At 33.2% G+C, this 24,349-nt stretch overlaps 3 protein-coding genes and 1 pseudogene across 3 annotated transcripts; 2 read left to right on the top strand and 2 right to left on the bottom strand.

The window, feature by feature from the left end:
* Positions 1 to 1,752: 1,752 nt before the first annotated feature.
* Positions 1,753 to 3,726, top strand: LOC114181105 (cytochrome P450 CYP736A12-like). Its single transcript, XM_028067450.1, has 2 exons — positions 1,753 to 2,465; positions 2,791 to 3,726. The coding sequence occupies exons 1-2, from the start codon at positions 1,770 to 1,772 to the stop codon at positions 3,628 to 3,630; spliced, it is 1,536 nt and encodes a 511-aa protein (XP_027923251.1). The 5' UTR covers positions 1,753 to 1,769; the 3' UTR covers positions 3,631 to 3,726.
* Positions 3,727 to 9,449: 5,723 nt separating this feature from the next.
* Positions 9,450 to 11,394, bottom strand: LOC114182256 (cytochrome P450 CYP736A12-like). Its single transcript, XM_028069083.1, has 2 exons — positions 10,881 to 11,394; positions 9,450 to 10,324 (listed from the first exon to the last, which is right to left on the bottom strand). The coding sequence occupies exons 1-2, from the start codon at positions 11,286 to 11,288 to the stop codon at positions 9,518 to 9,520; spliced, it is 1,215 nt and encodes a 404-aa protein (XP_027924884.1). The 5' UTR covers positions 11,289 to 11,394; the 3' UTR covers positions 9,450 to 9,517.
* A 7,048-nt stretch (positions 11,395 to 18,442) lies between these two features.
* On the top strand, positions 18,443 to 19,228 carry LOC114182258 (mitotic spindle checkpoint protein MAD1-like). Its single transcript, XM_028069086.1, has 2 exons — positions 18,443 to 18,612; positions 19,041 to 19,228. The coding sequence occupies exons 1-2, from the start codon at positions 18,506 to 18,508 to the stop codon at positions 19,222 to 19,224; spliced, it is 291 nt and encodes a 96-aa protein (XP_027924887.1). The 5' UTR covers positions 18,443 to 18,505; the 3' UTR covers positions 19,225 to 19,228.
* Positions 19,229 to 20,132: 904 nt separating this feature from the next.
* On the bottom strand, positions 20,133 to 23,105 carry LOC114182008 (annotated as a pseudogene).
* Between the last annotated feature and the right edge of the window lie 1,244 nt (positions 23,106 to 24,349).

Below are 24,349 nucleotides of genomic sequence, written 5' to 3'. Positions count from 1 at the left end.
CTTTGTTGTTTCTTATTTTTGTTTTTATGTTCTTATTTCATTTTTTTATTGATAATTGTTAGTTTGATTAGTGAAAAAAAGTTTATCTCACAATTTTTTTTTCTTATGAATCTTTCAAACCAATCTCATACTTTTCAAATAGTGGAAAGTGAAATTCATCCTTACATGCAAACTTTTACATTTATATAATTGTTTTGCATTGAATTTATTTCTACTGTAGTAATTATCTTTCAGCTTTTTTTTTATTATTGATTTTTAAATTATAAAAAGTAAAATCAAATTTTAAGTTTTAATACAAACTCAAATTAAAACATATATATATATATATATATATATATATATATATATATATATATATATTTGTTGACATTCATGAGTGTCATGCGAGTTGCCATATCTGTAGTAATATTGTAAATAACAGTGTGATATGTGTTGAGATACAAACCACTCTTACATTACATTGATATCCAATATAAGTTTCTCACGTCACTCAGTGAGTACTTGTTTATTTTTTATTTTATAAATAATACTAGTGGTAAATAAATTTTTGAACTTTGTATTTAAATCATTATCATCAGAGCTATCAAAATGGGTTTGAACTCTCAGTTCACCACAAATTAGATTGAAATTTTTTTATAAATTTTAATACAGATTAATTTTTAATCTGACTTACCTAAAACCCTATTTATTCGAACTGAATTCATAATGAGTTAGGTTAACTCACCGACCCACGAATAAAAAGTCCCATTAAAATTTTAATTAACAAGAACTAAATTTCATCAAATTTATTTTTGCCTAAGACTAAAATGACAAGAACAAAAAAATTTAACGACTAATTTGGAGGAGAAAGGTTTAAATACTGCGACAAAACAACACTTACATTTTAAAAAATAAATATGAATATTGATAACATTAAATAAAAAATTGAAGGAATCTAATTTATAATGTTAAAATATTTAAGCTTCGTACACCATCATAATTTTATTTTGTCTTCATTCTCAACTCCCAACTCCCAAAATAGTTTTTTTGACTTTTGCACATGATAGGAAATTGTTCCCATGCCTAGACTAGGTGTGCTACATTTTCAGAAATATACTATTAGGTAGTAACTTAAAGAGTAGGGAATTTGATTCTTTTTGAAAAAAACTATACAATATTTATCAATATTTAACACCAAATTGAATCTCTATGGCTGAATCATCAGTAAAATAGATTTTTTTTATTTGTGTGAATCTGGCAAATCACTAAAAAGAATTCAATCAATGAAAACCTCTCTTGAAGATTATGGTTAAGATTTTAAGATAGTAAATGCTATTATATAATGATTTTCATAAAATAAAATACATTATCTAAATAATCTAAAAGCTTAATATTTTGATAAACTTTTTTTATTTTTACGCTCAAAACACTATTATATATATTATTATATTATTAAAATAGTTGTTAAGTGAGTGTAATATTTTTGGGTGAGGTCAAGCTATATTTTTTTCATTAAGAATTGGATAATTATATATTAATCACTAAATATTAACAATTTTCTGTTACAATATAATATGATATATCATTTTGTAAGTGATTTTTAAATATCAAAAATAAAAAATGAAAAATTATTTAAAAAATAATATTTAAAGTTATAAAAAATATTATCAAAATTGAGTAGTCAAAACATTATTTTTTTAATAAATTCTTACATCCCTATTCTATGTATATACCCTATTCGTGTATAAATACACAAAACCTTGTTGAATTTCCATCAAACAAGTAAGAGAATGTTACTTGAAACATTGACCATCCCTGCAACACTCCTTGTACTATTCATTTTGATTCTATCCTTTGCCTTGTTCCATCCAAACCAACACCTTAAAGATGACAGAAAACATCCACCAGGTCCCAAACCCTTGCCGATTATTGGTAACCTTCACATGCTAGGAAAACTCCCACATCGAACGCTTCAAGCCCTTGCCAAAAAACATGGTCCCATAATGTCCATAAAGTTAGGACAGATCCCAGCCATTGTCGTTTCCTCCCCTGAAACTGCAGAACTTTTCCTCAAGACCCATGATGTTGTGTTTGCTAGCAGGCCCAAAATTCAAGCTGCAGAATACCTATCTTATGGCGGCAAGGGCATGGTGTTTACGGAGTATGGACCCTATTGGCGGCACGTGAGAAAGTTGTGCACCACGCAGCTTCTAAGTTCATCAAAGGTTGAGATGCTTGGTCCTTTGAGGAGGGAGGAGTTAGGAGTGTTTGTGAAATCGGTTGAAAAGGTAGCAGCTTCAGGTGATGTTGTGAATTTGAGTGAGCAGATTGGGGAGCTTATGTCAAATATTGTCTGTAAAATGATACTTGGGTGTAGTAAAGATGATAGATTCGACCTAAAAGGGCTTACTCGTCAGGTTCTGCACTTGGTTGGAGTGTTCAACGTAGCAGATTATGTACCTTGGGCAGCCATCTTTGATCTCCAGGTACAACATTCAACTATTATTTTGGTCTAGTAATGAAAACTTAATCCCATATTTATTTTTAACTCATTATTTAATAGAATTACTTGATAAGTTGGGATGGTAATCATGTTTAAATCTAATAAAAGACTTATTAATAATTTGGTCATTAATCAGAGTTTAAACTCTCTTCTCTTTCAGTAATCTTTTTCATCTGTTTACACAATCTTATTGAGATTGTTTCCTTCAGATCCAATCCAAGTACATAGATCTAAAATCTTCACTTTTTCCTTGTAAATAATACTGAACTGCTATAGGTTTAACAAATTTCCAAAATCTATTATAACAGGGGTTGAAAACAAAACTCAAGAAAGCTAGGAATGCATTTGACCAAGTGTTTGAGCAAATAATCAAAGATCATGAATATCCAACTGATAGAGACAAGAAAAGTGTGCAATATTCTGAGGATTTTGTGGACATGCTTCTATCACACATGCACCAAGCCATGGATCAGCAGGAACAGGATCACTTCATTGACAGAACTAACGTGAAGGCTATCATAATTGATATGATAGCAGGAGCATTTGAAACATCAGGTGTGGCACTCGAGTGGGCCATGTCGGAACTCTTAAGGCACCCAAAGGATATGAAGAAACTCCAACAAGAGTTAACCGATGTAGTTGGAATGAACAGGTTTGTGGAAGAGTGTGATTTACCAAAGCTTCATTTTCTGGACATGGTGGTGAAAGAGACTCTGAGGCTATATCCTCCGGGACCCTTGCTAGTGCCTCGTGAGTCCTCACAAGACATTTGTATTGACGGCTATCACATAAAGAAGAAGACAAGAATTTTGATCAATGCATGGGCCATAGGACGAGATCCTAAGGTGTGGTCGGAAAATGCTGAAATGTTTTATCCTGAGAGATTTTCTGACAGTGACATAGACATCAGAGGACATGACTTTCGGCTTTTACCGTTTGGTTCTGGTCGCAGAGGATGTCCTGGGATTCAATTGGGTCTAACCACGTTTGGGTTTGCTTTGGCTCAGTTGGTGCATTGCTTCGATTGGAAGCTTCCAATTGGAATGTCTTGTGATGACTTAGATATGACTGAAGCATTTGGCCTTTCAATACCAAGAAGTAAGCATTTACTAGCTATACCAACTTATCGCCTTTCTAATGAAGCTTAATCAAACGTGTATTTAAGAAACTTTGTTTTATCAGCAGCAGAAGAGACAGCACTAAAAGTTTGGCAGAAAATTAAATGACGAGTTGTTTTAGTGAAATTTTTCGTCTCTAATTTTGAGTTCATTAGAGTAGTCTCTCTTTAGGATCGAATATTTACTATTAGATTAAAAATTATAGTTATTAACTTTTTTATTTAAAAATGTAATACAAACTATTTAGTTAATCTTTTTCATGGACAATTGACCTCACTCGTAATGAGTGTTCTTTGTAGCAGGAATTAATGGTTATGTGGGTGCTTATTTCTCTGTCATATGTATTATTTTCTTAAATAGTTTTTGTAATGTATATGACTATAAATCAAAGTCATGACAATTTATTGAAAAAATTCTTTCTTTCCTTTGTCATATTCCAATATCAAAATAGTTCCGTATCTTGAACGTAGTGGTTTGAGTTGGCAAATCAATAGTTTTTTATTTCGAATATTTTAATTGGAGGCACGATCTTATAGACTCTGCCTTTGAAAATGAGTGCTTATTTAGATCTTGCTTATTAGCGTGGAATTGATATTCATGATGATCTTTGATTAGTGTTTTTATAAACTTTTTATATGTAATTGCTTACAATGTATAAACTAGTATTTTGAGTCGTGTCATGCACGGATTTATTAAAGTAAAAATTCATTTAATATTTATAAAAATATATTTTATTGAGTATAAAAAATAATAAAATGTATGCCATATTTATTTAGACTAATAATAGTAACAATTAAAACAGTGAATGATAAAAAATTATAATAAATTTGTTTATAATATTATAAATTGCTTTTAAATATGATTGTCTGTAATGATTTAATATAATGAAATTTGTTGAGTTTAGAATAAATTGAATAATAAAGTATATGTATGCTTGAAAAATATTGTTTACAATGGTGATTGTGTCTTTGGTATATAATTATGATAATTGAATGACCTTAATTATTATTATTTTAAATTTTTTTCAATAGAAAAGAATAAAATCAACTTAAATGGTTACCAAATACATGATTAACATTTATAATTTAGAATTCTTTCACTTAATGTGTTTAGTTTATTTAAATCACTTAAAATAATAGGAAATAATTTAGATATTTTTGTTTTATTCATATAATAGAAATGATCATGTATGCATACAAGACTATGACTATAAGTGATTTATTTTGACTCATATTTATTGTCATTACAAAAATATAAATATATGAAGAGTTGTTTTATTTAAAACTTAAATGATAATCCTGAATCAAATCAATTTCTACTATACATATTTTATTATATTTTTTACTTTAATGATAATATTAGAAATAATTAACATTGTTCAAATCATTCACTTGCAACTTTGTTTTATTATAAATATCATAGGTGGTTCTTAAAAGTTTTATAGGTACACCTTCTTTGACTTTATCCTAAACATTTAATATCATTCAAAAACTTTGATATCAACTTTTCACCTTGAATTTTGTTATTATCTTATTGGAAGGTGCATTTGAATTTGTATTTTTTCTATGCAATTCAAAACAATTTTTTTATGCAATTTGCAATTTAAGCTTGAAAACTTTGCAATTTTTCAATCATTCAAAATAATTTATTAATCACTTGACTACGTCGTATCTTGATATTCTTTTAGAACAACCAAAGTTAGTTTAAAATCACCCTTCCACATAACAATTTTACCACTAAATAATTATCACTATTATCTTGAATTTTAGCTTTCAGGTTCAATAAAATCTCTTGAAGCATAATTTATTCATATTGGTATTTCATCTCGTATAACCAATTTGATTTTCATCATTATTACAAGTAGATAAAATTAAAATTATAATAATTACTCTAATTTTTATTGTAAAATTATCTATACATTTTGCTTTATTTTTTGTTAAAAAAAATAATTTACATAAAAATAAATTTGTTCATATATTCAAAGTTATTAATCAACATTATAAATGAAATGTTGATATTAGTTTTAATAATGATTAAAAAATTATTTATTTATATTACATTTAAAAACGATGTTTTATTAATGTTTTCCATTTTTTTCTAAATGTTTTTTATAAACTATTTCTTAAAATTTATAATTAAAATTATAAAATATGTGATACAATTTTTTTTACTAAATATTAGTTTTACAGTAAAAAAAACTTCACCCACATATTTTGTGTATTTATTATTAAGGATTTTTTAATAGAAACATATTCCTTTCTTTGTTTAAATATTTTTTTCCAATAAATGTAACTATTTTTGTTTTATATTTTGTAAAGTATTCACTCAGTTTGATTATATTAAAAAAATATATTGATATGATTAAAAGTAAAATGTTCACTTATTATTCAAGTGTATATTCTTTTAAGAAAATTATAATATTATTTACACTACAAGAAAATTTTTATATGGTAACAAATTTTAATGACAAAAATAATTAGTCATTATTAGAGGTGTCAATTTGGCCCTTAGCCTATGGGCCAGTCCTGACCCACTCTTCATAAAGCCCCCTTTTAGGGGGGGCCCAAATGAGGGGGCCAAAAAAAAACCCGACCCCCAAAGCTCCCTCTCTAGTGGGTTAGGGCTAGGGCTAAGATGGGTTAGCCCCCAAATAATACTACATTAAGTCAGAGTCAAAGATTAAGTTGAGCGACCCAAACGGGCCCGATGACCCGGACGGGCTTGACAACTTGAACGAGCCCAATGACCAGGACAGGCCCAATGACAATGACAGACCCGACGACCAAGATGAGTCCGAAGACCAAGACAGGCTTGACAACCCGAACATGCTAAACAACACGGACGGGCCCAAAAACCCAGACGGGCTAGACGACCAAGATGGGCCTGACGACCAGGACGAGCTTGACAACCCGGACATGCCAGACAACACGGACGGGCCCGACGACCCAAACGGGCCCGAAAACCTAGACGGGCCAGACGAGCCAGCTGAGCCCTACGACCTAGACGAGCCCAACGATCTAAACGGGACGACGACCCGAACGGACCCAATGATCCAGACAGGCCCAATGACTCGAACGGGCCGACGACTCATATGGACCCGACGATCAAAACGGGTCTGACGACCCAAACGGGCCCAACGAGCCAAACGGGCACGACAATCCGAACAGGCCCGACGACCCAGACGTGCCAGACGACCCGAACGAGCCCGACGACCAGAACGGGCTCGACGACCCTGACGGGCCCAACAACCTAGACAGGCCCGACGACCCGAACGGGCCCAACGAGCCAAATGGGCCCAATAATCCGAACGGGCCCAACGACCCGAACAAGCCAGACAACCCAGATGGGCCCGACGACCCGAACGTGCCAGACGACCCGAAAGTGCCCGACGACCTGAACGGGCCCGACGACCCGAACAAGCCCGACGACCTTAACGGGCTCGACGACTCCAACACGCTCGACAACTCGGATGGGCCTGACGACCTGTTCGGGTTGTCGGGCCCGTTCGAGTTGTTGGACATCTCTGGATCATCGGGCCTGTCTAGGTCGTTGAGCCCGTTTGGGTCGTCGGTCCCGTCCGGGTCGTCGGGTCCGTCCGGCTCATCGGGCCCGTTCGGTTCATTGGGCTCGTCTGGCTCATCCAGGTCGTCGGGCCTGTCCTGGTTGTCGGGTCCGTCTGGGTCGTCGGCCCTGTACGTGTCTTCGGGCCCGTTCGGGTCGTAGGGCCTGTCTGGATCGTAGGGCCCGTCTGGGTCGTAGGGCCTGTTTGGGTCGTCAGGTCCATACAGGTTGTCGGGCCCGTTGGGGTCTTTGGGTCTGTCTGGATCATTGGGCTCGTTCGGATCGTCGGGCCCATCTGTGTCGTCGGGCCTGTTCATATCGTTTGTCCCGTCCGGGTTGTTGAGCCTGTCCGGGTTGTCGGGCTCGTCTAGGTCGTATGGCCCGTCTTAGTCGTTAGGTCTATCCGACTTGTTGGGCCCATCTGGCTCGTCGGGCCCGTCTGGGTTGTTGGGCATGTCTGTGTCGTCGGTCCCATCTGGGTCGTCAGGCCTGTCTGGGTTGTAAGACCAGTCCGGGTCGTCGGGTCCATACGGGTCATCAGGCCCGTTCGGGTCATCAGGCTTGTTTGGGTCATAGGGCCTGTTAGGTTCGTCGGGCCTGTTCGGGTCATTGGGCTCGTCCAGGTCATCGAGCCCGTCCGGTCTTCGGGCCCTTCCATGTCGTTGGACCCATCCGTGTTGTCAGGTTTGTCCTGTATTCGGGCCCGTCTGGGTCGTCGGGCCCGTTTGGGTCATCGGGCCCGTTCGAGTCGTCGTTCTTGTCGAGGTCGTCGGGCAGGTCCGAGTCGTTAGACCTATTCGGGTCGTCGTGCTTGTCCGATTCGTTGGGCCTGTCCCACAGATAGTAATATATTTTAAAAAATAATATATTTTTCATGTGGAAGATGAAAGCCCATGGGTTGGCCCTGGCCCACAGGGCTTTTGTAGGGTTTTTGGCCCTGTGGGCTTCTTTGTTGGGGGCTTTTTTTTAATGTGGGCTTTTTTGGCCCTAGCCCACATGGGTCAGGGCCAAACCCTGTGGGCTGGGCCAAATTGACACCTCTAGTCATTATAGTGATCAAATTTGTAAAACCTTTTTATTTTAGAAGATCCGCTTTAGTAAAAAGAAGAAAAAAAAGTCAGCTTTCATTAATAACCACGCTCCTTCTTCATTCTCCATTCTCTGATTTTCTCAACTCTCAATCAACTCATTTTTCCTTCTTCTCTCAATCTTCATCCTTTTTTTGAATTAGAGGTTAGATTTGGGTTTGTGGTGGAGTTCTCTTCGAATCCACCTGAACAGTTTCTCCATTACGTAAGTTGATAATTTGACCTTCATCTTCTTTTTTGTTTTGGGATGTTGATGTCTGCCTTGACCATGATCAGAGTCCTAATTCTTCCCTGTGTTCTTGGGTTTTGGTTCCTTAGATTCAATAGGAGTTTTACAGCTAAAAAATTGTTTTAGGGGTTTTTCTTTGTTTCAATCTTGATCTACATTTAAAGTGAGGGACGTTATTTCTTTTATGGAAGTAAATTTTGTCTTGCATGTTCTAATTTAATAGATTGAATTGCTTGAATTGTTGTGTTGAATTGATGAATGCATGTGAAATTTTAGTGGTTTGTGGTTTTGGTTTTGGATGTTGAGAGCACATGAAAATATGCTATTTTAGTTTATGAAACTATACATGAATGATGCGATATTTTGAAACTTGACTTGACATGTTTTGCATGAGATGAGTTATTAAGAGATCACATGTGAAACATGTGAGAATTTCATGGAGAAATTCCTTTGGTAGTAATATAGTGTAGATATGGAGTCAAGTAGGTTACATCCTGACACTATAATGATTATTCAGACTCACATAAAGTAGAAGAATTCATGTGGTGAGAGTAACATGAAGTCCTAGTCTAAGATAGTCTAATGTCACATAAGCAAATATAATGTCATTGGGTCACGATGACTAAATTCATTCATTAATAAAGTTTGTGATGAAAATGATTCAAATTTTGAGACATGAACGAAACTCAATTTCATGTGAAACCTAAGGAATTAAAAACATATTTAACTTTATTATTTTTAACTAATATAAATTTTTTTAGCTCACTATAAATTCCTAAACGATTCCTTAATAGACTAATAGATAAAAACAATGCCATCAATACAAAATACAAGTATTGCTATTTCAAAAACAAAAACATTTAGACTTAAACCATTGAATTAAAATCAGAAAACATTTGATCACTTAAATCCAAATTTTAAATGATTATTCAAATTATTTTATCATATTATAAAATGTAGTACATGTTTCAAATTGGAATTGAAATCAACGATAAATATATCCATATGACATTGCTTTCCATTAGTGTCATTTCTTAACCTAAATAACTAGTCGATAAACTGGTTTAATTAACAAATGCTTCTTTCTTGGAGTGGTGAGTCCAAATATCTCTTCCATGTCTAACTCATCACAAGACATGTCCAATGGAAGCACCCAATCAAAACAGTGAACCAATTCAGCCAAAACAAGACTAACCATGGTTAAACCCAAATGAATCCCGGGACACCCTCTTCGACCTGACTCAAATGGTAAAATTCGAAAATCCATTCCACGAACGTCTATGTTGCTATTCTCAAACCTTGTAGGATAAAAATTCTCGGCCTTTTCCCAAACTTTAGGATCTCGTCCTATAGCCCAAACATTTGTTATAACCCTTGTTTTTTTCTTTATGAAATAACCATCAACAGTAACATCTTCTCTACACTCGTGAGGTGCTAGCAAAGGTCCAACTAGGTGTAACCTTAGTGTTTCCTTCACCACCATGTTCAAATAAGATAACTTTTCCAAGTCATTTTCTTCCACGTGTCTGTTCATTCCAACCACACGTTGTAGCTCTTGTTGAAGTCTCTTCATCTCACATGGGTGTCTCAAAAGTTGTGACATAGCCCATTCTATTGTTGTGGAAGAGGTGTCAAATGTTGCAGTGATCATGTATAATATGATAGTTTTCACATTTGTTCTATTAATAAAGTCATCATATTGGTGCATGAGTGACAACAAAATGTCCACAAAGTCCATATTATAATTTTTATCTTCATTATATGGATTACTTTCGTGTTCTTGAATTATTTGCTCCACCAATTCGTCAAATGACTTTGCTGCTTTCTTTAATCTTCTTGTTATTCCCTACACAATAGTTGCATATAAGGGATAAATAAACCTTTACGTAAATGTTTCTAATAAAATATTATAGTATAGTTAAATAATTATGTATATAATTGTAAAGTTGAGTATAAAAATGTGAATTATTTATGATTTATACCAATGTTTAATAGTTTTAATGATTATATTATCTCAAAATTGGATTGTCAAATGGTCAGTGAAACATAAAAAGATAATTTCTCAAATGTGTCGTGTGTAAATACATATAATTTTATATCCAATAAATTTTTACATTCACTTTATATCTATTTTTTTATTTCTTTTTACAAATACAAAAATTATTTTTTTAATAATCATACAATCGTAAAAGTGAATTGTAAATTGGTTGGTAGTTGGTGGTTGTGAAAAGTCATAGTTCTATGAATATATATATATATATATATATATATATATATATATATATATATATATATATATATATATATTTTATTGCACCACTTCATGTGTTATGAAAATTGATGTAATGAGTGCATATGTTAACAAGTTATAGCTGCAATGTATCTATAATTGAATTTGATACCTGAGGATCAAACAACCCTACCCAGGGCATGTAATCTGCAAGATTGAAAGCTCCAGCCAAGTTCATCACCTCGTGAGTCAGCAATTTGAAGTCAAATCTATCATCTTTGGCACGTTCCAACACTATTTTGAACACTATGTTCTCCATCAGTTCCCCCAGCAAATTACTCAGATCCACAACTTCACCTGATTCTGCACAATTTTTCAGTGACTTCACCAACATTCTCAACTCCTCTCTCCTCAGAGGAGCAAACATCTCAACCTTTGAGGCACTCAGAAGCTGCACAGTGCACACTTTCCTGGCGTTGCGCCAGTATGCACTGTACTCAGAAAAGGCCAAACCTTTGCTGCCATAAGAAAGAATTTCGGAGACTTTGGGTTTTGGGTCTGCTGGCAAAAACAGTGTCATGGGTTTTGAGGAACAGTTCTGCAGTTTGTGGGGAAGAAACCACTATGGCTGGGACCTGCCCTAGCTTTAAGGACATTATGGGACCATATTTTGTGGCAAGAGATTGAAGGCTTCGATGTGGGAGTTTTCCCAGCATGTGAAAGGTTACCAATAATTGGCAAGGATTTAGGACCTGGTGAAGTTCTCCCATGATGTTTGTTTTGGAACACAAAAACAATGAATGAGAGTGTGATGAAAAGGATAGTTAGTGCTTGAAGCAACATATCTGAGTACTTTAGTTGCTTGATGAGAAATATCATATAAGTGTAGGGTATTTATAGACCACAGTGTTATTTGATGTGAAAATAAAAAAGAAATATACATACTTCAATAGATTTTGAAATGTATTGGAAATTATAAAATTCATTTTGTGAGTTTTATTTTTCTTTATAATAATAAGACTTGTTGTAGTTTTGCAGAATTTTAATAAATTATAACAAGTAATCAAATTGAATTATAAAGGGTGTTTAAAAAATAAATTGCTTTAATTCTCAACACAAAAAAGTAATAATAATAACGACAGGTATTTTAGATGCGCAGAATATTTGTTTTTATATAAATAAAGTATAATAATAATAAAAAATTACCGTAAAATATTATGATTAAAATTCTAGATAAATTGATACCTTTAAATATAAGTTATATATTAATTTTGTTAACAAATAATTTAAATTATATTAGAATGTGTTCTCTCCTTTTATTCTGATGTAACATAAAATCATATCAGACTGTTTAATCATAGATAAAAATGCGGATACACGTACCCGTTGGATTTAGAACGAGGATGTGAATAGATTTTTTCAACGAGGATGGATATAGGATGACGAAATCCGTCCCGTTCTGCTCCGTTACCATCCCTATTATCTAATCAGGGAATAACCAATCAACATAAAACCATATCAATACCTCCATCTGCAAAAAAATGAAATACAGAGAGACCCAGGTAGCAGAAATGTTGGAGATTAGTATCATACAGCCCAACAATAGCCCATATTCAAGCCTAATTATTTTGGCAAAGAAAAAAGATCGCAGTTGGCAGTTTTTTGTGGATGACTGAGCCATTTTACCAGATAAATTTACTATTCTGGTGATAGAGGAGTTGTTGAATGAATTAAATGGGGTTTTTGTATTTTTCTAAGATAAATTTAAGGATTCGTATCATCAAATCAAGATGCATGAATTAGATATATTGAAGACCGCTTTCAAAAACATATGAAGGTCAATAAGAATCTTTGGTAATGCCTATTGCTTTAACCAATGCACCAACTACTTTTAAGGGCACCATGACCACCTCTATCTTAAAAGTCTTTCCTTAGAAGGCATGTCCTTGTTTTCTTTGAATATATATCGGTATATAGCATAATATTAATTTGAGGCATGTGTTAATAAAATTAGCAAAGCAGTCTTTCTTTGTTAACCAAAAAAGGTGTGCTTTTGGAAAAACAAGGATTTCTTATTTGGGGAATTTGATGGACACCCACAAGATTAAAGCTATTTTGCAGTGGCTCTTACCACGGATTATGAAAGCCTCGGGAGAGTTTTTAGGACTTACTAGTGCTTACATCTGCTCCAACTTTACTCATGCTAGATTTTTCACATAAATTCTCCATAGAATGTGATGCATCGGGAAAGGGAATAGGGTTTTGTTGATGCAGTAAAAGACGTGTAGCATATTTTAACAATGACTTCGTAGATTTTACGCTTGCTAAACTAGCCTATGAGAAAGAATCGATGACTTTTATTGAATATAGTGAAACCTAGGTTTAGGATTAATCTTGCTGTTGTCTAAAATACACGTAGGATGAATATATTTTTAAAAAAGAGTAATAAAAGTATATATGGCAGCCAAACAAACATAAGGTAAATAAAAAATATCACTAAAAATAATATCTACCAATATCAAACAAACATAAATAAGGTAAATAAAAAATATCATTAAAAACAATATCTACCGATATCAAACATTTATGTTTCCCTAATTAACTATAGATGCTATGTTTCCCTAATTAACTATAGATGCTATATTTCTCTAATTAACATAAAACATAGTATATCTAATAGCTTTGATACTAGCTATCCAACATGGGAAGCCACATTTGTTAGGTCAGAAATTTACTTTATTTACAAGCGAAAGAACTTGTAGATGTTTCTTGGAGCAGAGAAAAACCACTCCAGACCAGCAAAATTGGCTGCCAAAGCTGATAGGGTATATGAATTTGGATTATTAAAATTTCTACAATTTTGGTTAAAACTAGATCTTTCTTAACCTTTCAGCAATCTCTCTGCAATGTCTGGCGAAAAGGATGCCAAAGCTGATAGGGTATATGAATTTGAGATAGTGTACAAGGTGGGTGCTTCCAATATAATTGAGGATGCTTTGTCTCGGTGGCATGTGGATAAAGAAATGTGAGCTATTAAGACCCTTTTGGCCAGACATTGCAAAGATCCCTGAAGGGTTAAGAAAGATCTAGTTTTAACCAAAATTGTGGAAATTTTAATAATCCAAATTCATAACCATGCTATGATAGTCTATAGCAGAGCAGGTTCTCCATGGGTTCCTAAATTCCTCCATGAATTTCATACATTTCCCACGGGAAACATTTGGGTATTTTTAAAGAACCTATACAAGAATGGCAACATTGATTTCTTGATTGGCATGAAGGGAACAATAACAGAGTATGTAGTGACCTATCATGTGTGCCAAAGAAGTAAATACCAGGATCACGACAGCCATTACCCATTCCTACAGCCACTAGGAGGAAATTAGTATATATTTTGATGTGTTGTTGATGTGTTGTTGGTAGTAGACAGACTGAGTAAAAATCAATATTTTATTTGCTTAGGCATCCCTATACTTCAAGGTCCATTGTAAGTGTCAGATCCTACTTTTATGACTTTATTTTGGTAGAAAATTTTCAGACTACAGGGAACTGTACTGAGCATGAGCACAACTTCCCACCCAATGTTAGATGGACAAACTGAAGTTCTTAACAGACTGTTGGAAACCTATGTCGGGTGTTTTTGTTCTGAACAGCTGAAGTCTTAAGCAGATTTTCCTTTACATAGTCGCCTGGTTTCACTAAGAGGAGGTTAGGAATTTTGATTTTGTGTAAACTGGGAATTCCGATGTAGAAAAGGAGATTTCAGGGTAAACTTGTTTACCTTGTTTGTTTATAATGCTTGATACTTAGAGAAATAAAAAAGTAATTCAGTGATCTGTTTTTTGGGGAAGAGAGAGTATTCGATTTTCAAGTTGCAGTTTGACAATGTTGAGAACGAGTCCTAACAGAACATTCCTTGTGGAGATATGTTTTTGACATCAAATATTTTCAGCTAAAAATGTTTCTACTGAAAATAGTGTGCATTTCCAGCTACATATTTAGGGCTCGGCAAAATGTACTAAACTGCACTGAACCATTACAAACTGCACTGTACTACAAAACAGTTCGTTTGAACTGCACTGAACTGAAAAACAGTTCAAACAAACTGAACTGAACTATTTTTTTTTTCTGACAAACTGAACTGAACTGCACTGAACTATTTGTTTTTCTTCTGACAAACTGAACTGAACTGAACTGCATTGAACTGCAGTGCACTGTAATATGAACTGAACTGTTTTACAAACTGCATTATTCTTGAATTGAACTGCACTATTTTTGAACTTAACTACAATATTTTTAAATCATTTTTGAACCGAATTGCTTTGATTTTGAACTAAAATATATTATTTTTGAATCAAATTGCACTAATTTTGAACCAAACGCACTATTTTTGGGCCGAATTGTAATATTTTTGAATCAAATTGTACTAATTTGCTTAAATTGCACTGAATTGAAAAACAATTCAAATGAAATGAACTGAATTATTTTTTTTCTAACAAACTGAATTGCACTGAACTACTCTATATTATTAGGGCTGGGCAAAATGTACTAAACTGCACTGAACCATTACAAACTGCACTGTACTACAAAACAGTTCGTTTGAACTGCACTGAACTGAAAAACAGTTCAAACAAACTGAACTGAACTATTTTTTTTTCTGACAAACTGAACTGAACTGCACTGAACTATTTGTTTTTCTTCTGACAAACTGAACTGAACTGAACTGCACTGAACTGCAGTGCACTGTAATATGAACTGAACTGTTTTACAAACTGCATTATTCTTGAATTGAACTGCACTATTTTTGAACTTAACTACAATATTTTTAAATCATTTTTGAACTGAATTGCTTTGATTTTGAACTAAAATATATTATTTTTGAATCAAATTGCACTAATTTTGAACCAAACGCACTATTTTTGGGCCGAATTGTAATATTTTTGAATCAAATTGTACTAATTTGCTTAAATTGCACTGAATTGAAAAACAATTCAAATGAAATGAACTGAATTATTTTTTTTCTAACAAACTGAATTGCACTGAACTACTCTATATTATAATATGAACTGCATTATATTATAATATGAACCGAACTAAACCGTTATAAACTTAATTGTTTTATGAATTCTATTATTAATTTTACATTCATTTATAAAAGTGAAATTGATATATATATTTTGAAATAAGAACGAAACATAATTTTAATTAATAGTTTAGTACTAAAAATATATTTATCAAAAAAAACATTCTTATTTATTATCTTCTTTTTTCTTAAATAAAAATGTTTTTGAATGTGAAGAAAAGAAGTCGTTTGAGAAATAAGAGAAAATGTTAAACTAAATATTGTCTTAAAATTAATCAAACACCTTGATTCAAATAAAAGAATTGCTAGATATAAGAGGTCTGTACTTTTATGGATTATTTTAGGACATTCATTTCAATTAGTTTTTCACTATTTTGTTAAATTTTTGAAATAATATTTGTTTTTTTTTTTGCATAATTAAACAAATTTTATCTTGTGGTTTATTCTAGCTAAAAATTATTCATTTTAATCCTTACAAATATTACTTTAACAAATTAATTTAAAATAATATTTTTTATGTTAAGTATAAAATTCTCAACATCCAATTAAATAAGTAAAATTATTTAGTTTGTCTCCTAGAACAAATATAATTAAATAAGTAATTTTCAACATCCAATTTAGTGAATAAATATTTATCTTAAGGCGTAAAAAAGATAAATTATAGTAGAATGGAACTACTATAGTACACATATTACAGAACCACACACTAGATAACTTGTCAAAGTTCATTTGTTTAGTTATTCACATCGATGCAAGATAAATGTGTTTTGTGACAATAGCGCAAGTTGGACTGTTTCTATTTTAATAAAAGAGCAGTTTCAGGTATCCACAGTTAACTGAATTTAATCTCTAGAGGTTCAATTTTTTTAAGCTGAACTGTATAATAATTCAGTTCAGATTTTATTATAGTTGGTTCAATTATTATAGTTTAATTTGGTACAGTTAATCCATAGTTTAGTACAATGCAATTAATTTTGCCCAGCCCTAGTTATTTGTTTTTCATATTAAAAAGCTATTACATCTTTGTGTTATTGTTTGAGCTTTGTATTGTTCTTGTTGTAGCTTAAACAAATGGAATGCAGAGCTAATAATGCTGAGAGAGAAGCAGAGCTGCTAAAAGAACAACTGAAACATCTTAAGGGTCAACTTGATGAGGTTTGGGTGTCTAATTTGTTGATTGTTGACTTCCATTGTTTCTTTAAGAATGTCCAGTGAACAAAGGTATCCTCTGGAAAATGAAATTTTGATTTGGTGTTAAGCCTTTTACGCTCACGTGGACATTTTTCTGGTAGATTAATGTATTGTACATGCTTCATTTCATTGCCTTACTTTCATTTCCATTAGGATTACTGACATCTGATCGCATTATATCATGATTCCTGTTTCCAGTGTTTGCACCAGAAGATTGAACTAGAAAAAAAAGTATCTAGTTTAATGTTTCAAGAAGTTGCTTCTACAGAGAGTAATGTTTTAGTCAAGCATTCGCAACAGGAGCTTCGGAACTATGTAAGTTTGCTTTCTTTTTTAGCTTGTATCTTGATGCTCTGCTTATAGGGATTATAGTAATGCGAGAATGCATACATTGATGGCTTGATGTGTCACTCTGGACTCATTTTCGTAGTTATCATCTGGCACAATCGTAAAAAGTTTTTGGCAGTCTTGGCCCTTGATTTGAGTGTTTCTTTTAATTTTGCTGTGATGTTTATGGTCTGGTGCCTCCTAAACAATGTATTTAATTTCCATTTACAATTTTTTGTCCCTTTTGGTGTGTGTTTGGATTGCAGTTAGAAAAATTAAGTTTGGTTGAATGAAATGAAAATCTCATATTCAACGGAAAAGTTTTATGGTTTTGCTTTGAAAACAATCCATGTTTGAAGCTCAATGAAACAGAACAAAAATTTTGCCAAACATCATTTGTGACTTTTAATGAGAAGTAAACTTGGGTTTGAGTTCCCAAACTGAAAATCAAACACACACTTAAGTTATACGGTTTAGTGACTGTAGTTTAAACTGACACCCCATATTCAGAAATACCAAATATATATATATATATATATATATATATATATATATATATATATATATATATATATATATATATATATATATATATATATGTAACTTTTTTACTTCATTTCAACAAATATTCTCTTTTCTTTTCAACTTGTGCTATTATGTAATATTCCTCTTTAGCCATCCCTTTGCTGGTGTTTTACTCAGTTTATCTCTCTTTTACAGCAAGCCTATTCTGGCCAATTCATTATTGTGGAACACAACTTTTAAAAGATTGAGTTCATATTGATGTATGTGTGACATGAATTATTTTTTCTGCTTTTCAAGGATGCAATACTTTGATTGTCAATGTCACTGTATATTGTTCTCTTGCATTGTTGTATCAGAAAACAGAATTGCACCCTTCAATTTTTTGTTTAATTCTTGAAAATTGTAATTTCAAATTATAATACCATAATATATTTTGTGCCTTTCCTGCCCTCTAGGAAATTACCAGTTGAGTTAGCACTGAATCTGTTTGCTACCGTAATCTGATAACGTATTTCAATTGAAATTTTAGGAATCCGAAGTTAGGGAAGCGTGAAAACTTAGATCAAGTCATGAGAACATTGACCTTTTAAAGGAGAAATTAATAGAGGAAAAGAGTCACCGGGAAAGGGCAGAATCAGAGGCTATCCAAGTTACAAGATATCCAGTTAAACATGAAAAAGTTGGAGGATCAAATATCATCATGGAGAATGATGATTACAGACATACCTGGTGTGACATGTTTTGAGGACTTGCCTGTTAAATTTGCAGCTTTACAGAAGTACGTCAGTAGCTACAAATCTGTTAGCATGGTTATACTAATAGATTTGAGCTTTTAGAGGAATTGTCAAGTTTAATAATTCTGGAATACTCTTTTAGAGCTTTTATCTGGGTTGAGATTGGATTGCTTCTATTTAATCTCTTTGTTATGAGCACCTCGAGGCCATAAATCTTTTTAGATGATGTCCTATTAGCCCATTCCCTATGACACTACGTTTTCATTTTTTGGACATTTGATTCGCACTACTTTTCTGAAAAGTGGTGGTTTGTGAAGCCTTGTGTATTCATCCATATTCATGATAATATCTATTTCTGTTATGTGGCATATTTCTGTATGCAAATTACTCAAAGTACTGGATATTTCTATGCTGCTTTATGTGCAAGTATGCGCCTATTGTCTTTGATCTTGATATCTTGTATCATATGCAGAGAAGTCATTCATAGTACACAGAAGGAGGGCGAGATAACTGCTCGCATGAAACAAATGGAGGTGGCTCTAGATGCTATTGAAATTGGTAAAAAAAATGCTGAAGCTGAGGCTGCGTTGGCTAAAGAGAAAGCAGAAGTATTGATATCAGAAATTAAACGAATTGAATTAATGGTCAGTGTTTGATTAGGATGTTTTCATGACACTGATAATGCTGAACATTTTACTTGTTCTTTACATACTTTATATTATGCATTTCTTTCATTGCCATTTTTTTAAATTCTTGGGTTTCTTATCTAGGCTTTTGTAAAGCATGCATTTATAGAACAGATGAAGAAATGATAAAAAAAAATTTCTTTATCTAAATTAATAGATAAATATTTGTCTATTAGGTTATGTATTTCAGATATTTGGATGGGCCCAAAGGAAATATAGGCTTTGGAACCTGTAGTTAGAATGTTATATTTTAGGTAAGGAGCTTGACAGTAGGAATATTTATGGCATATGTTGAAGTGATTTAGATGCTAGGAGGATGGTATAACCTGAGAGGCTTTTGGTGGTATTTTTCATCACTGATAATCATGGTTCCTGTAAATGTCATAAAGGTACTCGAGTTTTCAGAGAACTTAGTGAGTCTCAAAGTACTCGTTGTTGTACAAGATGGGCTTAATTATCTCTTAGCTGATCCATTCATTTATGTCGTTTCTTTACATTAGTAAAATACAAAAAGAGAAATGAGATTTACTCATAGGTGTCAAATAGATAATACAAAAGATGAGTTAAGCTATTCTAACAAGTTAACCCCTTCGCATAAGTAAAGCAATTCAAACACTTCCTCTCACGCGGGAGCACATAGATTGTATGTACTAAACTTGGAACCTATAATTTGAATTCGAGGTCCTCTCAAGAGCTTAGTCAAACTATCTGCAAGTAGATCATTGGAGTTGGCAAATTTTGTGCAAACTTCATTCGACAACAACTTCTTCTGAATAAAATGACATTCAATCTCTGTATAATTGGTTCTCTCATGAAATACACGATCGGAAGTAATGTGAATAACTACCTGGTTGTCAGACACAGTACATGTTCATTTGTTGCATCTCACAAAAATTGAACTCTTCAAGGAGCTGTTTTATTCTCACAAGTTCACAAGTGAGTAATATTGCCCTATACTCTGGCATTTCACAAGTTCACAAGTGAGTAATATCATCGCCCTATACTCTGGCAATAAATAAACAATCTCAAAAACAGTACACTTTTTCTGGATCGTTGAAGAGAAATGCTAAACCACCTAATCCATACTACCTTCGTACAACTCTTTATTTGCTTGCTTTGCAACTCCTGTGGAGACAGGCATGATTTTTCAGCATCACAACTTACTGAAGGAATATCACATCGATTGGTATTTGATGGCTCAGACTGCTGATCAGATTCAGCATCTAAAGATGGAACAAACCTATCATCACCCAGCCTTCCAGACAAATTGACTGTTTGTAGACTTCCTTCTGCTTTAGAATTCTCTAGTAGCTGAATCCTAAAGAGTCTACAGCCATTTCCAGTGTCTTTTCTCTTCTCTCCAGCTTCTTTAAGGGCTATAGGTGAAATTGATTCCAAGGAATTTTCCATCCTATTAGACCAATATATTGATTTGTTGGAAGGAGGTCCCACAAAGCTATTCCCACTAAAACCAATAAAGTTAGTTGCAGAAGGATTGAACTTAGGTGATGGATAGATGCCACGTCTATGTTGAGGATCACAAGAGAAAGTTGTAGATTCAATGGGAGATTTCCACATGCCTGGTGTACAAAGAAAGAGGATTATGTAGAAAAACAGAATAAACAGCATAATTGACAAAATGAAATTATGTAACACCAGCCCAGCAAACTCACCTTGCAAAGAAGAATCGGGCACTGTAGAAGGTACAATAAGAGGCCGTGCCCTCTTGTTTCTTTGTGTTGGCTGCGGGTTTGCAGGAATGGTAGAGACATGTGGCTCCAATTCCCATGAAGAAACTCTATCAGGGCGCAAAATTGACGATGGTTCGTCCCATTGTACCTGAAATAGGATCATTATAGGTCATAAAATTACAGAACCAAAAGCTGATGTTTTATGCTTAACTTCTAGTCATCAGGAGGAGCATCAGCACATTGCAATCTTTTATACAAAACCTTGGCAGCTAAGTGAATGTTATGGCAACTCTATTCTTTAGACAGTGTAACGAGTTTCATTTCAAATCAATCTGTCCGAATCATATAACTCAACCATATAAACAATAGAACAATAATCAGCCAAGGTTATATGAAAAAAGAAATACTGGAGCTAAAAGTTTCTTCCATTCATTGGATGGTCCGCCGAAGTTAGAGGTGCATATAACAACAAGGGTGAAGATAAACAATATTGGGCACAACAAGTTTAAAATCACACAAGGCATCTTGTAAATTTTACCTTTAAGGATCCCACTCGGAATCAGGCCATACCGGTGATTTATTATCTACAACACCCACAATTGTCCCACTGAACCTGCATTCAAGGGGAGAGCAAAATTATCAGATAGCATAATGTGATAATATCCAAATATCAAATACAAACAAGCCGGGTCATGCACCTTCTTTCGGGGATTTCATCACCCTCAAATCTCATTATGAATCTCATCCCAACAGAGAGTTTATGACTCTGAGCTTCCAGATACTTGTTGACGCTCACAATAAACTCTGACCGGCTTGTTCTAAGGTAAATATTGACAAATCAGCACAAAGTGTTAACTCAATAAAAGAAAAAAGAGAATCATTCACATAAAAAGAAGCAAACACATAAAAAATGTGAAGTTATTAAAGGGGAAAACAACAAAATATGACCACAATGACACCACAAACAAAAACAAAAGGGCAACTAAAACTACCAACTTCATGTTGTTAAATACAAAACCTGGGCTTGTAAAACACAGAAAACAGTGTTCCAGTTGCAATGGCATGAGATGCAGTGGCCAGAACACCTAGATGCATACTGTGACTAGATATAACAGAAGAAGGCACATTGCTCTGCTGTCTCATCACCCTCCTAACCCCAACTCGCAGCTCTCCATTTTCACCCCTGGAATATAGCATGCAACACAAACCACACCCAAAATCACAAAGAACATTAAGGAACAAAAAAAAGAGGGGAAAAGAAAGCACTATTACTTCCCCCACAGGAATGGAGGCATAGTAGCTTCTGCTGTTAATCACTTGCCTTAAGAATATAAAGGCATCACCAGCCACTAATTTTTTGGAACTGACAAAGACACTCCACCCAGTGGTAAGTAAGTGGCGCTTGGGTTGCCCTGGAAATTACTCAGTTCATTCAGGAATTCACTGACAGTATAAATAAACATGAATTTAATCTTATAGAACCCTTTGCTGCAATAAACAAAATGATAACAAAATTGCACATGCAAGCTGTACCTTCAGCTATTAATGAGGATGATTACCTTGGCACAGAAAACATAACAGGCCACATGACCACAAGTTAAACCGGATGCTTAAATTACCCTTATAGGATTTGCCCCTTATTTCCAAATCATAACGGAAACTTACACAATAAGTTTCTGTTTAAAAGATCACCGTGTCTGCCCTTATTGGCATTGTCTTAGAGCCATCTCAGAACTATGTCAAAGACTCAAACAAACGTTTTTTAAATTGGACACTTCATCAATATGAATCATAAGAGTGTCGGTTTTTGATACGGAAACAAGGACACAGCTTCACAATAAACTCTGACCGGCTTGTTCATGGGAAAAAACAGATTGAAAGAAAAGGGGAAAAGAAACAAATTAACCAAGTTACTAACCTCGAAAAATATGTCTAAAATGCCATTCATTCCCGTGTAAATCAGTTGCAACCAATTCTTGCCATGGTGGTTGCTGTGACATATCCTGAAACAAAATTTACAAGAGAAGTACAGCTGAAAGAAACGAAGAGAAAATTTACCCTAGGCATCATGAAAGGAGGAAAGAGTCTAACCAATGGAGGCAGACAATCATCGGCATGTCTTCGAAGAACAGAGAAACCCCCATGGGTACTGGTATATATATATAATCAATTTTTTTTTTTCTAAATGTTTAAACCGATGTACATGGAGATTAAGATTTATTTGTTATTCCTGATTGAGTCGCTTTCACTCTTCCAATAAATAACACGAGTTTTGCATTGATAAGAATTGCTTTACAGATTCTGCGGATGAAACAATAAATAACACGAGTTTTGCATTGGTATAAATTGTTTTGCAGATGATTCTGCAGATGAAACAAATCAGATTGAATAATTATCGTTTCCGAGAAGTCCTTATAAAAAAAATTAAATATGTTAACATTATCCATAAGTTATATAAAGTTTTGAAAAAAAAAAACTTTTTATATAATTAAAAATGTTAATTGATTTATTATTTTTTAAATTTATAATTTTTCTTAAGATATTTAATTTTGAAAAAAAATCAAATCCATCAATATTCAATAAATTATTATATTTTAAGTTTTTTTTCAAGGTTTAATTATTTTTCTTTCAAAAATATATAGTCTAATGACTCTAATTTTTTAAACTAAATAAGAAATTAAAAATATCTTCACATATTTTAAATTATTCAAATCTACTTTAAAGTGTACTAATTGCTTTATTTATAGGATACAAAAAGTAATCGATTCTAAATATTTTTGAAGATATTTTACAATTTTGAAAATAAATCAAATCCATCAATATCCAATAAATTATCATATTTTAAAGATTTTTTTTCAAGGTTTTATCATTTTTCTTTCAAAAATGTACACAGTCTAGTGACTTTAATTTTTTAAACTAAATAAAAAACCAAAATATCTTCATATATTTTAAATTGTTCAAATTTACTTTGAAGTGTACTAATTGTGGTATCTATAGGATACAAAAAGTAATCAATTCTAGATATTTTTGAAGATATTTTACAATTTTGGAAATAAATCAAATCCATCAATATCTAATAAATTATCATGTTTTAAATATTTTTTTCAAGGTTTTATCATTTTTCTTTCAAAAATGTACACAGTCTAGTGACTTTAATTTTTTAAACTAAATAAAAAAACCAAAATATCTTCATATATTTTAAATTGTTCAAATTTACTTTGAAGTGTACTAATTGTTTTATCTATCGGATACAAAAAGTAATCAATTCTAGATATTTTTTTGAAGATATTTTACAATTTTTTTCTTAACATTTTCATCAAATTATTCTTTACTTGTCTATTACGTTTTTTCACGAAATTTAGGTTCTATATTCATTTCAAAAGTCATTTCCTCGGTAGAATTCA

Source organism: Vigna unguiculata, chromosome 4, assembly GCF_004118075.2.
Source record: "Vigna unguiculata cultivar IT97K-499-35 chromosome 4, ASM411807v1, whole genome shotgun sequence".
Classification (NCBI taxonomy): Eukaryota; Viridiplantae; Streptophyta; class Magnoliopsida; order Fabales; family Fabaceae; genus Vigna; species Vigna unguiculata.
Note: the sequence above shows the minus strand (reverse complement) of the source record. Positions and strands in the feature narration are given on the sequence as shown.

Bases quoted from the DNA above. Each gene is read 5' to 3' on its own strand.
- LOC114181105 (XM_028067450.1), top strand. From the start codon at position 1,770: ATGTTACTTGAAACATTGACCATCCCTGCAACACTCCTTGTACTATTC. The intron at 2,466-2,790 runs GTACAACATTCA...CTATTATAACAG, and splicing joins CAGCCATCTTTGATCTCCAG to GGGTTGAAAACAAAACTCAA.
- LOC114182256 (XM_028069083.1), bottom strand. From the start codon at position 11,288: ATGACACTGTTTTTGCCAGCAGACCCAAAACCCAAAGTCTCCGAAATT. The intron at 10,325-10,880 runs GTATCAAATTCA...ACTATTGTGTAG, and splicing joins TAGGGTTGTTTGATCCTCAG to GGAATAACAAGAAGATTAAA.
- LOC114182258 (XM_028069086.1), top strand. From the start codon at position 18,506: ATGAAAAAGTTGGAGGATCAAATATCATCATGGAGAATGATGATTACA. The intron at 18,613-19,040 runs GTACGTCAGTAG...TATCATATGCAG, and splicing joins AAATTTGCAGCTTTACAGAA to AGAAGTCATTCATAGTACAC.